Raw genomic sequence first — 16,423 nt, forward strand, 5'->3', positions numbered from 1 at the left:
CACTATACAATGAATTGGCATATGAGGAAATAAACTATTTTGCTGAAACACACATTTTAATATCAAATTATTCTAAAGAAATTAGACAACTGGATAGAAAAACATCAACTTGTTAAAAATGTCTGGGAGGAAAGGTATGGTTTTCCATAGTAGAAGATCAAATCATAACTTATGGGAAAAGAAGGTGAAATCCTAAAATAAGGAAGATTTGTAAGAAGAAAACACTTACTTGTCTTCTTTGCTTATTTGGTCACTAAATCCCACTGTATTCACAATGGTCAATTTCAACTGAACATTACTTTCCTGGAGTTCATAGGTTTGAGCTTTAAGTCTAACATGTAGGTAAAAACATGAGGATTTCTGGTCTTCAAAATTAGTATTAAACAATGTGTCAATTAATGTTGATTTTCCAATTCCGGTCTCCCCTGAAAGAAACAAAGGTGCATCTTCAGTGTGGTACACAGGATGGATGAGGAAAAGAACTCTTACAATGGTTTCAAGGACCCCAAATATTTCAAAGGCTGGGTTGTCCAGAGAAGAAATACATGCTAAGACTGGGCCACTGAGTCATTAGCAGAGCATTAAAAAAAACCTCATTCTAGTAATAAAGGAACTTCCTTACTCTAAATTTTAAAAAAAATAGTATGCTAAGTCTCTCAGCACTCTGAAGAAAGCATTGAAATGTTCAAAGAACAAACAAAAAATGTAAAGCAGTACAACTAGAAAAAACAAAACAGATAGAATTTAAATAACAAAAAGAATCCGATCATGATCGAAAATTGACGATGTGGGTATCACACAGCTTACAAGATGCGGTGAGCAGGGGAACTCCAAGGGAGAGTGGCCCTTGCCCACACAGAGATGATTAAAACAGAAGCCTTGCTGAATGGATCTGTTCACCAGCTGATAGGCAGACTCTCAAAACCAACATGACCAGACACAGTTAAAGAATGAGTATTTTCTTCTTTCTGCTGAAAGAAAACAAAAACACAGCAACAATTTAAAAAACTTACTAAAACGGGATACAGGCACATTTGCAGGGATAAATACAATTTACCAAAGAAACTAAAGATTTTATGATCATTATACCTCCCTCTGTTTGGGAAGCAGGTGGGTTGTTTCTTATAGGGTTAATTACACACTACTATACAACCAAAACCCCACTTGTAGGTACACAACATAAATAAAAACATACATACACACAAGGACTTATGCAAGCATGTTCATAGTAGCTTTACTCCAAGTAGCCAAAAACTGAAAATCACCAGATGTCCAACAACTGTGAATGCATAAATGGTAGTAATCCATACAATGCAATACTCAACTACTGAGACATGGAACATGATAAATCTCAAAACTAAGTATCCAAGCGGGGACTTATTGTCTTTTTTTTTTTTTGAGGTTAAAAAAATTTTTTTGCCATATATTCTCAAGTATAAAGAATATAGATAAAAATGTCTCAAAGGCTTGTGACAGCCTATTGAAAGTAGTGCCCACTGGGGAGTAGGCTTGAAGGTTGAGGAAGTAGTCTTCAAGGTAAAGGTAAGAAAGAATTGCTTTTTACTGTATAAAGCGGGTAGAATTCTAGGATGAACCCCAAGATTACTGGCTCCAAGTATGTACCTACAACATTCTAGTTATTCAATCAAAAACTAATCTAGGTGCTGCTGTGAAGGAGTTGTGGATGAAATTAAGGTCCTAAATCAGTTAAACTTAGGAAAGGATTTTATCCTGGGAGGGATCTAGTCAGGTAAGCCCTTTAAAAGGGATTGAGAACTTCCAGTTGAAAGGGATTTGAAACTTGAAGGGGATTGAGTATTTGAGTTCTCCCTTGCTGTAAGGATGAGAGAGCACCACAAAACAAGGACCTAAGAATGATCTCTAGAAGCTGATAGCAACCAGCTGGCAAGAAGCAGAATTCTGCCAACAACCTGAAACAATCCGGAAGCGGAGCCTCAGATAAACCAGCATTCTGAGTGTGAGACCAGGAACAGAGGAGCTGGCTTGGCTGTGCCAGCCTGACTATGCCCTGCAGAATAGAGGGCTAATAACAGGTGTTGTTTTAAGCAGCTAAATTTGTGGCAATTTGTTATGGAGCAACAGAAAACAAATGTGCTCTCTGAATCCCTTTTAGTTGTGTAAGTGTGTTATGTTTATGATTATAAAAAAAGAGTGAGGAAACACTATGCTTCCCTGATGAAAGTGTTCATGATTAGAGTAATACTTGTTAGAGTTCTATCTGATAAGCACATGTTTATCAGATAGAAGTTGAAGTAAATGGCCTATAGACTCCCACCTGGTTCTCTAACTATGATTTAAATATCAAGGAACTGAAAGAAGTTTTAAAAAATAGGGGCGTGGTCATAATTTAATGAAGAGGGGCCACAAGAAGTGAGGCTTACTCAATGACCACTCAAGGATTAGTCACTCGTAGAGTATCCATAAGTGTGATAGGAGTTCAGCAAAGCAATGTGTCAGCAGGCAGATAAAGAGTTCAGAAGGTCCACAAGGTGGTAAAGACAATATTACTACCCTTGAGAGAAAAATTAAAAGGATGGCAGTTTGGTGGTCAAACTACCACTTCCAAAGCCATGGGCACCTAAGTATGTGCAGAGGAAGAGGGAAAAGCAAGGATTATTGGACACAGAACTAAAAGTATATTTTTAATTGTATTGAATTATCCATGCTTGTATTTTACAATTTCCTTTTTCAAAAAAATTAACCAGTTATCTCTTTTACCAAGTTAAATGTACTCCTTTTTTAATTATAAATTTCAATGTGCAGGCACACTTAGAAGGGCCTTGGAAGCACTAAGGCCTGATTTCCCACTCAGGAAGGCTCTGGCAGGGCCACTGGCAACCGCCTACACTCTCTCATTAAAGGAATGGTCTCTACCCGCCAAATCTGCAAGTATACGCTGAGCAAAAGCAGTGTCAGCCTTCCTACCGAATGCTGTGAGAGCAAGTAGTTTTAATCTGCTTAATGTCCAGTAGAATAGAGACGCTGTGGACACTCAACAATACTCATCCCATCACTGACTTTTAACTTGCATCAACATACAATTTAATCCACATTCAAATACAAACAAAAGTCTGTCAGGTCTCTGAGCATCTTTGAAATTATGGGGGCATCTGGAGTACAATATGGGTCTATTTAAAAGTTATACTCATTCTCTGTTCATCATCAGTCACTGGTGAGGACATACAAGTTGTTTGTATTGGCACATAGGCTGAAGGAGCTGAAAAAAAAATCTAGAAGATATTATTACTAAAAAAAACCCTATACCTAAATAATATATTTATAACAAAAAGGAGTAATAATACTACCACTATCACCAAGTTTGACTGGTAATCTATACAAGTGGACTCATGCTTACAACTATGGTTTTCCTGCTCGATAGATATCTGCAAAAGTAAATTATGAACACCTTACTACACTGATGGACAATGACTGCAATGGGGAATGTGGGGGGAACTTGGTGATGGGGGGAGTCTAGTAAACATAATGTTCCTCATGTAATTGTAATGATACCAAAATAAAAAAAAGTATGGAGTTAATAAAGCTTTAAATTGTGGGGAAAAAAAGTAAATTGTAATACTCAACACATAATATACAGTAACGCATTAACCCCCAAACACAAAAATTGTAAAACATAATCCATTCCCATTTACATTCAGGAAAACAAAAAAACATTTTTTTATTTAAAAGATTTTATGGGATTAAAAAGGGGAAATATATTAATTCACTTTAAAAAAGACTCTAGGAGCCAACAAGGCACTTGAAATTAAGTATATTCCACTATAGCACATCAGGGAAAGAGAAATATTAATGCTCCAATTTCAGTACAATTGAAAAGCAGGGATTTTAAAATCTGAACAAGTTCCTTAGTTATCCAATTAGAATAAAGTCATTTATACCTCATCACTATGCTAGCTTATTAAGTATATTTTCTTCATTAAACTTCACAACAGACTGACCTATACATATTATCATTCCCACAGCCTAAATGAGAAAATTATGATTCTGAAAGGTTAAGTAACTTGCCCCACATCATATAAGCTGTAGATACAGGTCTGATCTGACTGCAAAGCTGGTGTTCCCTTCTACCACTGTCCCAAGCTGTAAACCAAATACATTGTCACTCTTTGCAACATTAAAGAATGGGAGAAGAGAGGTACAAGGGAAGTTGTGTGAACTTCAAAGCAATGCTACCTTCACAGGAACTGCTATCCTACTTTCCAGAGCAGCACAAAAGACTGAGGAAATGTGGCATTTTTTAAAAAGCGATGTTAACATGGATGTAGTAAGAAACAGTGTGAACAGTGCCAGTGAGAGCACAGTGCAAATAAAATTCCTCTGCTGCCTGACTCCCTTGTTAGTACCTCAGTAGTTCCCTTCCCCAGAGGCCACCTGACTGGTACATCCTTCCAGGGACAGGGGAGGCGGGGAGGAGCCCACCTGAGTATGCAGGTCTCTGCATCCTGGACAGTGTTCTGCTAGTCCACAGACCTTCCTCATTCTCTCCACAGCACAGTATGCTGCTGTACTACGGTACGTATGGGTTTTCTACCTTTATTTTAGCAGCCCCTCATCTTTAATTACAATGAATATGCTGCAGTGAACAGCTTTGCCCAGAGGTATGATGGAAGAGAGAACCTCACCGCTGTAGCAAGGGAGTGGTGCTTCTGGCACCTCAACTCCCCCCCACCCTCCACATTAAGAATGCAGTTGCACAGAGGCACACAACATGCATCATGACCAGAACGTACAGAATGCTAACAGTCTTCCTCTGGCACATTCTGGGTAATACAAGGTTTTGATGTCTGGCCTTATGACTTAAACAAAACATGTATTGTTTCCAAATCCTGAGTAGCTAACTGAACACACTGTTCTGACATGTAATGACTCATCAGTTGGAAGATAACATATGAAAGCATATAAAAGCACACAACAAAAGCTGGTGATAAGTGTGAAAACTCAAAGTTTTCACAATATAATGAAAATGAAAAATACGTAAAGCCAAGCAGATCAGAACGGCTTAGTTTTTTGTTTTTAACTACACATATACTTCACTGTACTCCTTCCAGCCAGCCCCCTGCAGTCCAGTAAGTCCCTGTCACCCCAGGCACAAGGAGGCACTTAAGCAGATTATGTCCCTCTCCTATGCTAGGTCAGAAGAGTGAGAGTGAATGAAGAGTCATGGTTGTCACAGACATTTGGAGAAACAGGAGATGGAAGCCCAGAGTAGTTTTCTCTAACCCTAACCCTAACCCCTAATCTAACCCTTGACCCTAAACCTAACCCCTAGCCCTAAACATGAAACCCTTACCCTGACCCTAACCCCTAACCCTAGCCTGGACCGTAACCTTGCCCTCAACTGTACATGCCTGGCTGGGCAGTTCCCCCAATATTTGTCCACTTTGGCACTTTCCTATTACGATATTGAAGATATACATCTTCGGTGACTGGCTCAAGCCTGCAGGCTCCACCAGAAGCCACTAGGGCTCTGTGGCCCACCGAAGTACAGCCAGAGGTCAGGAGGGTGGGTAGCTGCTGCAAGGAAGGTGCTGAGCTGGGCCAGACGAACAGGAGGACAGCCTCCCTGCTCGTCCACTGGACCTAAGAACACTTCTGGTGGTCGGTTTGGGCTTGGGGTCTTTTGAAAGCAGTGGGGTGTCCCTATCTTTACAAAGTCTCATGGAAAGGTGGCCAGGAGGGGAACACTCTGCTGTCTGCAGCCCCAGTGCTAGGGCTGGCAGCGGGTCAGAACCAGAACCACTAGCTGCAGTTCCAGGGCCACATCAGATGCAGACACAGTGCCCATTTCAGAGTTACAGCTGCTACAGTGCCAGCTCCAGCACCAACACAGCCACCAATTCCAGAAGTAAAACCAACTTCAGGATCAGGGTCAGGGCAGCACCATCAGCTCTGGCACCAGCTCCAGGGATACAGATACACCACTAAAGCCAGCTCCAGCTCCATGGCAGCACCAGATCTAGAACAGTCTCTCAAAGTACTGCCAGAGCTGGAGCCAGCACCCATAGCTCATGCACCAGCTCCAGACCAGAACCAGGGCCACCCCATCCCGGCTCCATGACCAGAGCCTGCCGTCCTCTCACCTTTCACTTTCCTTTATAGTCGTTTTTCATATTCTCAGTTACACACTTTGATTTTAAGATTCATGTGAAATAAAATTTACCCTTTAGGCCACTTTACATTGTATTATTTCATGGCATTAGGCTCACTCACACTCTGTGCACGATCACCACAAGCTAGTTTCCAAACATTTCATCACCTTACACATTAACCCTGACCCACTGAGCAGTCACTCCCTTCCCCCAGACCCTGCCAGACCCTGGGTCCCCATCCTCTAACCCCAGGCAACAGCCAGCCTCAGGCCCATCTCCTCAGGCAGGGGCTGTCTCCTGGAGCCTGGCAGGCCGGCCTGCAGTCTCCAGACCTGTGCCAGGGGTGCCTTCTGCTGGCTGGGACCCAGACAGCTGGCTGAAGTAGCCAAGGGGCCCTGCCCACTGCCGGGCACTGTCTTCTGCACAGGACGCCTCAGAGCACTCACCTGCTGCGTCCAACCTCATGCCCAGAGCACCTGCCCAACCCTCTCAAGGGTCATGGCCCTGCCTCCCCCAAGCCAGTCTTTCTCAGATTCCACCAGTGGGGCCCCCTCAGGACCAAGAGCCTGACCCCCATTCCCAGGAAGAAGAGAGATCCCCTCCCACATCACCCTCCAGCAGGTGAGGAGGGGCTGCTGAGCTCCCCTGAGTACCAGGCACCAGGGCTTCTGAGACCACAGGAGGTAGGGGAGCAGGAAGGGGGTATTCCAGAAGTCGGAGGAAGCTAGAATTTGTGTACAAAGGTAAAACAAGTTTACTCATTGGACCATTTGCTGTAAATAGCAAACAGAAAAATCACTTGAGTATTACACTACAACACCGTTTCCACTATAGCCTGGGCATTTGGTTCTGTTCCTTCATTTCCCGGGTTCAAATGAGACAGGCGCTTCTCCATCAAAATGCCTTGAAGTTCACTAGCTCATTTTAGGTGGAGAATGGAGAAGAGCAGCCCCTCCCTGGCTTTGGAAGAACCCCACGCCCTCTTCCTCAGAGGACATGTCCATTTCCATTTCAAGGACCTGGGTGGTGGGGGCAGAGCAACCAGAGTTCACAAGGTGAGGCAACCACCACACCGAAACTGGGTGTCTAAAAACAGCACCTGCCAGGTCCATTTCCTGCCCCAGGACAGTGGCTGCCGTTCTGCACTGTGGAGATGAAACGCTTTCTGCTTCTGTTGCTTGGGCAGCTTTTGATCACCCACCAGGAAATTACAGTTTCAAGGTCGAACTCTGGCATCCCACCAGTTTGAAATACACCGTTTTGAAATACACCCAAACGCTTGTGCACAGTGCACAGCTCACAGCAGGTGGTGGTGAGCCCAGGAGCAGCAAATGTGAAGTGCCACAGGAATGCACACTGGAGACGGGAGCAAAACACATGCAGCTAGTGTGCAAAAGGTAACCCTGAATGGCAGATAATGGGTGCAAAATTTTTTAAAAGATAAGAAAATACAATGCAAGAGGCAAAGGACCTAAGGACGGGCAGGGCTTTGTCACTTCAACCACCCTCCAGACCCGGCTCCTCTGGGACCCCACCTCTGACCTCTTTCTGATGGGCTCCTGTTAAGGAACACTTCTGATGCACCAAGGGCTGCAGCCAGCCTCGTCCCACAGCATTCCTGCTGCCTGTGAACTGGACTCCCAGCTCCCCTCTGAAGGCTGGTGAACCCGTCCACCCCGCAATGCCCCCACTGGACCCAGCTCTGCCAGATACTTTCTTCTCTGGCTGGGGCCTGATGAATATTCACTGATCATGGGGTGAGACCCTTGTCCATGGGGAGGGTTTGGAGATGCAGCCTGGGAGCAGGGGAGGCAGCTGTCACTAGGACTGCCAGTCCACAGGCAGCTGGCACAGCTGTGCACACATCCTGGAGTGTCTCTAACCCGGAGGAAAACATGCCCCCTAGGCTCCCCAACATGGTATGCAGCTAGCCAGTGTCCACATCATCCCCAACACACAGTCCTGAGAGGCAAGAGCCCGAGCCACCTGGGGCACTTCAGGGCTATCCCCCTGCCTGATGGCTGAGCCACTTCTGCCAGGTCTGGTGGTTGTGCAGAACTGCCAACTGCAAGCAGGTGGGCCAGGAACTGGGGAGGAGCAATACTGCCGGCTTAGCAGGTTACCATAGTGCAGTTTGTGTGCAAAGAATCCTAGCGGGCTGGACAGTGTGCATGGGGGCTGTCTGCTCAATAAGTGTGAGAGCACTGGCTGCCCAGGGGTTTGCTGAAGGGAGGTTAGGAGCAGGGTGGAGAAGGCCTGAGTGCCTGGTGACCCAAGCAGTGAGCATGCACCCAAACGCTTGTGCACAGTGCACAGCTCACAGCAGGTGGTGGTGAGCCCAGGAGCAGCAAATGTGAAGTGCCACAGGAATGCACACTGGAGATGGGAGCAAAACACATGCAGCTAGTGTGCAAAAGGTAACCCTGAATGGCAGATAATGGGTGCAAAATGTGCAACGTGGACACTGGCTTCTGAATGACACGAGCTTGTAAGGAACATGGCAGGGTGGGTGTGCAGCGGGAACTGGTAGTAGAGAGTGTGCAGTGTGGTGGCCAAATAACCCAGTGAGTGTGCAGAGCAGCTCAATCACACTAGTGACAACCTCGGGGAACGGAGGGGGCACAGCTGTCAAATAGTAAGACTGTGAGGGCAGCTGTCGGCTGGAGAGCACTGGAGTGCAAAGGGAGGGGTGGGACTGCATGCTGCCTGTGCCCAGAGACAGTGCGGAGGGCCAGAGGACACGGAGGCTGCTGGGGGTGACTGGCTTAGTGACTACTTGGCTGGGCCCAGCTGCTCTGCTGAGTGCTGCAATGGATGCTGCTGAGTGCTGGGCTGGACGCTGCTGTGAGGCATTTTCAGGTGATGTTCTCACTGACCTCAGTGGTGTGGGTGGGCCTCATGTGATCAGGTGAATGCTGTAAGCAAGGACTGTTTCCAAAGCAGTTCTGCCTCCAGACTGGAGCATGGAACCCTGCCTGGTTCATCTCTAGACCTGAGACCAGACCCACTTGCCCCTGGGTCCAGCCTGGCCTGACCCAACAGACTCCCCACTTGCCGGAACCCCCATCTTTCTCCATGTGTCCGATCTCTGGGGATCTCTGGGGAACTCAATGCCAAGGGCTGAGTTGCATAGAGGTGCATGAGCAGTGGAAACCAGAGGGGGCTGAAGAGTGTGCAGAGAAAATGGGACCATGGCCCATGAGGACTGGCTTTGGTCTGGCACAAGGTTTATAAGCTGGGAGGGCAGAACCTGTGACTTCACTCAAAGCATGGCTTTGGCAGACTCGCCTTGCTCAGCGAGTTTGGATGGCGAGTGTGGGCTGGGTGGTGCAGACCAGGGGTGCAGGGCCCTCCCCTCACTGAGACACAGGTGGTAGCAGCCTGGAAGGGGCAGGGTGGTGCTGAAGTAGGAGAGGAAGCTCTGGCGCTCAGCTGGCTCACCCACTGCCAGCAAGTGGCACTTGTGCAATGCAGTGAACCGGGGCTGTGCCAACTATGGACAACTGGCTCCAGAGGGAAGGAGGGTACTCCTGGAAGTGGTCCAACATGGGACAGATGGTCAGCCTGCGTTTGCACCCTGTACCGTGGACCCTGCATACATGGATGAGGCCCATGGGCCTGGTGCAGGCCTCTGCTGAGAAGTCTGGGGACCAAGAAGACGCAGCCACACACTGTTCCCACCCAATTCCAAGCTCTTGGCTTCCGTGATATGGGTCCAACTTACCAACACCTCCTGCCTGTCTGCACAAGGGCCAAGCTACTAATCCTGGCTGGGCATCTAGACAAGGAGCTGGCACCCCAAGATAGGCACAGGGTCCTGGGGACAGCCGGGATGACAGAAGATCTATCAGAGCAGGAGCCATGCCTGGGAAGTCACGGCCCCTGGAGGATGGATAGAGTGTTATTTCCAGAGGGGCCCCTGGAGCAGGTGACCATCTTCATGCTGCGCCTTATAGGTCCTGTTGAGTGGTGTCCTGCCTGATTCTTGCGCTACAGAGATGCAGTGGCGACTACACCCTCCTCCAGCTGCTGCAGGAGCTCCTCAGGCCGTGGGGAGAACACACAGGTGTCCACTTTTTGGAAGTCGGGGTGCGCCACCACAGAAGCCAACACCTCAGCAATCCGGCTGACATCAAAAGCAGCCTGCTGGGGGCCTGGTCCTGAGTCCTCACCACCCTCCACCTCAGGGCCCCTGCCTTTCGCCAGGATGAGGAGCCTCCTTTCAGCGATGACCTTCAAGAAGTGGTAAAATTCTCCAAAGTTGATGCCAGAGCAAGACCTCATGATGACCTGGCCGAAGGGAGAGAACAGTGAGCAGCTGCTGCCTGCTCGCAGCTCCAGGCAGGTATCTGCTAACCCGACTCTAGACTGCAAAGTGCCCAGGACACAGCTCAGCCCTTGAGGAGGGCCATAGTAGTGAGGGACAGATCAGTGTCCGTGGCCCAAATGAGGCAAGACCACCACTCCGGCCTTGCAGACCACCTCCTGAGGCCGGCCACTGGGGGCCACCTGCCCTCCCCCACCACAGCCTGGTCCTGGGGAGCTCCCCCTTCCACTCCCATTCTTGCCCAGGCTGGGGGCCCAGATCACCTGGCAGTGGTGATGCCAGTCAGGCATGGTGTCCCTCCACTGGCCAACCTCCTGCTGCACGGCACAGAGCTCCTGCTGCAGGAATTGCCACATGTTGGTCAGGTTACAGCCATTGACCCAGTTGTGGTTGATGGAGATGGTGTCTTCCTGCAAGGGTCAGGGCACGGGTATCCCTCACGAGCCCACAGCACATTCCCCTGCTCACACCAGGAAGGGATACTCCTGTCTCCCAACAGGTGCCAGCAGGGCAGCAGGAGCTGGGGCTGGACCACTGGAGTCCCCAGTGGACAGGAGGCTTCCAGGGCCAGATGAACCCCTGGCACCCAGTAAAGTGATGCAGCATGGAAGAAGGAAGGTACTGGGGCCCATCCCATGGGCTTCCAGGCCCACACCCAGGATCTCCCAGAAGGTCAGCTGCCCATTGGGAGGTCAGCAGGGGTGGGCCCAGCCCTCTCTGTGGGATGGCATTTAGGAAGATATGGAGAGGAGGGCCACCTGGCAGGCTGAGGGGCAGTAAGGTGGGGAGGCACACCCTGTTGGTTGAGCAGCCCAGGGAGCCCACTGCAGGTATGTGGGGGAGGGGGCACCTATCTTACCAGGTTGTGCACCTGATGGTGCCATCCGCTGGGCACAAACACCATCTCGCCAGCCTCCTGAGTGACTTCCAGCGGCAGGGGACAGGGGCAGCTGTTGAGGATGCCGGGGGAGGTGACATCGTACGGCAGACCACCGTGGCCATCCCGCAGGGCTTCCTCCTGCCCGGGCGGGAAGAAGAACCACTTTTTCCTCCCACAGATGTTGACAGACCAGCTGAAGGAGCGGAAGATGTCGGCGTGGAATGGGGACCTGCACATGAGCTCATGTTGGTGCTGCGGGCACAGTCCCTCCCAGGCTGGCAGCACTCAGAGGCCTTGGAGCCAGCTGGGCGGCCATGCCTCCCCCAGTCCAGGCACCCGGAGCCAAAGAAGATGCTTAGCTGCTCCCTGGCCTGGGAGAGGGGGTGGCGGCCACGGGAAAGCAGTGGGACTCGCATTACCAGGTGCCGGTGGGCCCCATGTAGATGAAGCGGTAGTCGTCCACGCCCAAGGCATCCCAGTACTCATTGAGCCAGTCTGATGAGAAATACACAGGCAGGGTAAACAAGCCCTCGGCCGAGGAATCCCTGCAGAGATAGCAGGGGCTGTGGCAGGGGTGGCCACTTGCCTACCTCCCGCACCCTTGCCATGAGTTTGCAAAATACCAAGACAGTGGAACCACATGAGCAGGCCCACCACTAGGCTGAGCAGGGTCACCTTGGATGACCACAGACCTGAGTGGACTTGGCTGAGCACTGCCCAAGTGGCAGAACCAGAGCCGTAAGCAAATGAAGATGCCTCAGGGTGCTGTATCCTGACCTAGGCAACCTGCACAGCCAGCGAACCCGGGGTTCAGGGTTCTCTGGCACCAGTTTAATGATTTTAGTTCTAGATCAACTACAGTTCCAAACTCCAAATGCATTGACTACATCATGCTGGTTTCCCAAATTTGTGAGCCTGCACTGTGGTTGCCCAGACTCGTGAGCTCAAGTCTGCTGCACACATGCAAAGCCACTGGCCCAAGCAAGATGGCCTTGCACTCATTCACAGTCACTCACCAGAGGCCATGCCATGATGGGGGGCCCCAGCAATTCCAAACACCATGTCAGTCCATCTACTGCCACACCTTTGCAAAACCATGCTCAGATACCACCTCCCCTAAGGCCGCCCCACCTGCCTGACCCAGGCCTTCCCCTGCCCTTTGTGTTCTAGGGTTGCCAGAGGGAATAAGGACATGCAGCCAACACTGAATTCCCAAGCAGCAGTGAACAAGCACGTTACGAGCACACCACAGGAGAGACTGCGGAAACACACACTGTATGAGACACCATTAAGTAAAGCAAGTGGCACCTGATGCTTATGGGGAGCCCAACCCCCTGTGAATGAGCATCTGGACCTGTGCATCTGTCTCCACTGCTGGAACAGGAGTCCCTGAGGGCCAGGACCAGGGTCTGCTCACACCGGATCCACTGTCTACCTGGCCAGCTCTGTGCTAAGAAGCTGGGGGTAGGGCACACCAAGAGCATGATGGTGCAAGGGGTGTCTTACGCACTGTGGGTTTGGTCTTGGGAGTCACAAGGGCCTTAATTCTAGTCTCGCTTCACTTTTTCAGGTAGTCTCCACATCAGCAAGAGAAGAATCCGATTGTTCACTCATTTGTCCAACCTTAGCTGAGTACCTACTTTCTGCCAGGCCCTGTGACAACTGGTGGGAGGATGACTATGATGGTCCTTGCTTGTGAAAAGCATGCCCCTAGGTGGGAGACTGACACCAACCCCAGGTCGACCTTAGAGAGCAACAGCTTGGGTGGAGGGTGGCATGCCAGGAGAGAGGGGTTTCTACAGCTCCGCAGGCAGGTGGACAGAGGGAGGCCTCTTGGATGCACGGGCACTGCTGTCAGCGATTTTCCCTATGGTGACAGCCCTTCACCAAGCCTGGCAATGGGGAGCAGGACTGGGGCGGGCAGCCAGGCACCCCTTTACCTGCACAAGTGCCAGTCTTTGAGGTAGAGACAGCCCCGTGGGGAGGAGTTATCTCCACGGATGTACTCTTTCCAGTAGTTGATATACTCTCTGAGAGGCATGTATTCCTTGGGGTTCGAGTTGTATTCACGGACCCCGCAGTTGGCGACAGGCACAAGCACATCTCCTGAAACCAGATTCAGACAGACTTCTGACTCCTCCAGCCTGACCCTCCTGCCGGCCCTGTCTGCCCTCTAGCTCCGCCTGGTCTCTCAGAATGAGTTCCTCTAGGGCCACTTCTGCCCTTTCTCCCCGAAGCCTGGCGGGCTCTCGGCGGTGACTTGGGGAGTCGGCACTCACCGTAGTTCCGCAGCAGATAGTCGAAGTTCGGCTTTCCGCTGGGGGTCACCCAGTGCCTCCGGCTGCCCCACGTCTCAGTGAAGGCGCTGGAGAAAACACAGGGCACGTTGGGAAGCAGGTAGCCCTTGAAGAAGTCGGCGTAGGAAAAGGAGTCCGGATTTTCGATGAAGTCCACGCAGTCCAGGGTCGGGCAGACCCCGCCGGGGAGGCGCCCCCGGAGGCCTCGGAAGTGGCTCTCGGCGAACAAGCGCGTCTCCCTGTCCATCCGGGCCAGCGGGGCTGCGGCGTCCGGGGAGCGGATCGGAGTCTGCAGGGGGACTGGGGCGGGGTATGCAAGGGCGGGCAGGGTGGCAGGAGAGTTGGGGGTGGGGGCCTGCACGGGAGCAAGGGGCGGGGCCGGGAAGCGCGGAGGGGCTGCGAAGGGCGGGGGACTGCAGGGAGTCGAGGTGCTTTAAGGAGGGGGGTGGGGGAGTTGGAGGGCAGGGCAGAGGGGCTGTCGCAGGCAGAGGGGCCAGCGCCACGGCCCAGCTCAGGGGACACCGCACACCCAGGAGGTTACCAACTGCTGCCCAGCGAGGAGTGGGAAGCCGGCACCGTCAGACTCTTTATACCAGGAGGTGTAAGCAGAAGTACTTGTTAACTACTTCCGGTGCATGTGCTTTGGATGCCAGCCATTCACAGCCTCCGCCCCGGCCGGGGCGGAAACCACTAGGGCAGGCACGCAGAGACGGCGCGAGTCCGGCGCATCTGCGCGGAACCAAGAGCCCAAAGGCGAAGTTCCTGCCGGATCCCGAGCACCGGCGCCCTGGCTCTGGGCTTAAGTGCGCAGCCCGCTGCTGCCCTCTCCCGGCGCAGGCGCAGAAAGGGCTCCAGCGTCGTTGCGCCAGCCCAGGTCCCCCGGCATCTGCGCTTGTCAAACAGCTGTCGCCCGGAGTCTCGCCTCTTCAGCGACTCAGGTAAGCGGCGTCCTTAGTCTGCGGCTGGGCCTGTGCCCCGAGCACTTTCGACCTTCCGTCAGTACAGTCCCGTCTGCCTTTGCTGCCTCAGTGAGGACCCTGTCTCTTCCCAATGCACTGGTGGTAGCATGTGGACCGGGCTGACAGGGTCCGAGAAGTACAAGGGCCAAAGGTGGGGTCCTAGTAGGCATGCTGGGGATATAGGGAGAAGGTGGAGACCTGGGGGAATGGCGGGGACCTAGTGGGATACTGGGGACCTAGTAGGATGGTGGGGCCAGGATGATAGTGGGGGCCTGGGGCGATGGTGGAGGCTTAGTGAGGTGGTGGGGCCTGGGGGATGCAGGGGCCTGTAGGAATGGATGGTGGGGCCCGGGGAGGGGGGATAGTAGGGGCCTAAGAGGATGCTGAGTGCCTAGGGAGATGATGGGGCCTAGGGGGTTGCTGAGGACCTAAGGGGATGGTGGTGCCTGGAGAGGGTGCTGCAGGGGATGGTGGGCTTGCATGAGGAGCATGGGGGATCAGAGGTGGGGATTGGAGGCCGTGTATACCAGCAGGCCTGAGACAGGTGGACATATGAGAGGGGACACGGATGGAGGAGACAGCTCAGGGTTTTAGTATGTTGATAAATAAACGTCTTGTGGGCACAAACTCACCCATATCAATATGGAGGGAAAGAAAAGATGTGTTACTGGGTGAATGGGCATGTTATTTGTATATGGGGAATCTGTGGGGTGCAGAGCTGGGCAGAACTTCACACCCTCACACAGCAAGCAGAACAGTTGAGCTCACTCAGGGGAGCAGTCTATGTGCCTGTGTGGTCTGCTCCTGGGCAGGCTCCTGCCTCCCTGCTGCCTACGGCTGTGTTGGCAGGTGGCGTCTCCCTTGTGCAGTCTGGACGCTGGGCTGCCTCATTCCTGACCAGAGGGGATGCCCTGAGGCAAGGGGAGGAAGATGTCATCGTGTTTTCCCTCACAGGCAGGCTGGGTGGGGAGGTTCAGGGAGGAGCTTGAGGGGCACTCTTGCCAAAGGGCAGGACGCTCAACCAGGGAAGCAGGGAGGCTGAAGTGAGGAAAGGACAGTGGAGGACCAGGAGATGAGCTTGGGAGTCAGGTCCAGTGGAGAAGCAGAGAACACGCAGATGGGCAGGTGGTGGAGCAGTGAGCGGAGTGTGATTCTGCTGTGCCTCTGCCCAGGCTGCCTCTGTGTCTGTGGCCAGGGTGTGGGTCTCTTTGCAGAAAGAATGCATGGGGCAGTTCAGGTGGAGGATAAATCACCTGCAGTCTCACCCAGAGGTGGCCTTTCTCATTCCTGATGTAGAGCTGCCCTTCAGGGACACACACCCATCTCTCTCTCCATTATACACGCAGTTTACATACATAAGCTTCTGCTTTTGTAAACCATTTTTAAGGCATTAACATCATATGTCAACATTTTTGCCACATGTTGACTAGATGTTTCTTAAGTATTTGATTTCAGATGTGGTGAGTGTCAATTATGGAGACAGATGGGAAAGTGCGGGAAGCAGTGTTGGTAATTGTGTAAGGGCTGGGAGATATGGTTCAGTTTGCCTCATGGGGGAAATAGGAAATTCTGATAGGTGTTGCCTGGGAGGAACCCCAGGACTCCAGCTCCTGAAGCTGTTCCTTCAGGAGGGGAGGCTTGGGGCAGGTGAGCCAGTACAGTAACTCAGGGTGGGGGCAGGGGGATCCTTCCTCGAGCATTTGCTCTGGGCCAGGCCTTGTGCTGTTTTCACCAGGCTACAACGTGGCTTCTTGGGTCAGCAGTGTCATGCCATCTGTGAGAGCAGGGCTGGGTCCCCAGACCAGAAATGAACACTTGGCCCCACCTGGGCA

The 16,423-nt window shown here is 51.4% G+C and overlaps 2 protein-coding genes across 10 annotated transcripts in view; one reads left to right on the forward strand and one right to left on the reverse strand.

The window, feature by feature from the left end:
• Positions 1–3,680: 3,680 nt before the first annotated feature.
• On the reverse strand, positions 3,681–14,237 carry JMJD4 (jumonji domain containing 4). Of its 5 annotated transcripts, XM_037017228.2 has the most exons (8): positions 14,174–14,237; positions 13,615–13,932; positions 13,276–13,441; positions 12,644–12,793; positions 11,755–11,880; positions 11,315–11,564; positions 10,719–10,865; positions 3,681–10,418 (listed from the first exon to the last, which is right to left on the reverse strand). In XM_037017228.2, the coding sequence occupies exons 2-8, from the start codon at positions 13,877–13,879 to the stop codon at positions 10,119–10,121; spliced, it is 1,404 nt and encodes a 467-aa protein (XP_036873123.2). In that variant the 5' UTR covers positions 13,880–13,932; positions 14,174–14,237; the 3' UTR covers positions 3,681–10,118. The 5 variants fall into 5 exon arrangements, with proteins under 5 accessions (XP_036873123.2, XP_036873125.2, XP_073077277.1 ...); XM_037017230.2 differs by having other exon boundaries at positions 10,719–10,793; positions 13,615–14,225; XM_073221176.1 differs by having other exon boundaries at positions 13,615–14,225.
• A 73-nt stretch (positions 14,238–14,310) lies between these two features.
• Positions 14,311–16,423, forward strand: part of SNAP47 (synaptosome associated protein 47) — a 49,909-nt gene continuing 47,796 nt past the window's right edge. For 4 of the 5 annotated variants that reach the window (XR_012124853.1, XM_073221177.1, XM_073221178.1 and 1 more), the window contains exon 1: positions 14,439–14,570. The gene's annotated coding sequence lies outside the window, so the exon portion shown is untranslated. Of the gene's footprint in view, positions 14,571–16,423 lie in introns of all 5 variants that reach the window. The other variant, XM_073221179.1, reaches the window with a different exon arrangement.

Source organism: Manis javanica, chromosome 14 (genome assembly GCF_040802235.1).
Source record: "Manis javanica isolate MJ-LG chromosome 14, MJ_LKY, whole genome shotgun sequence".
In the NCBI taxonomy this organism is placed as follows: domain Eukaryota; kingdom Metazoa; phylum Chordata; class Mammalia; order Pholidota; family Manidae; genus Manis; species Manis javanica.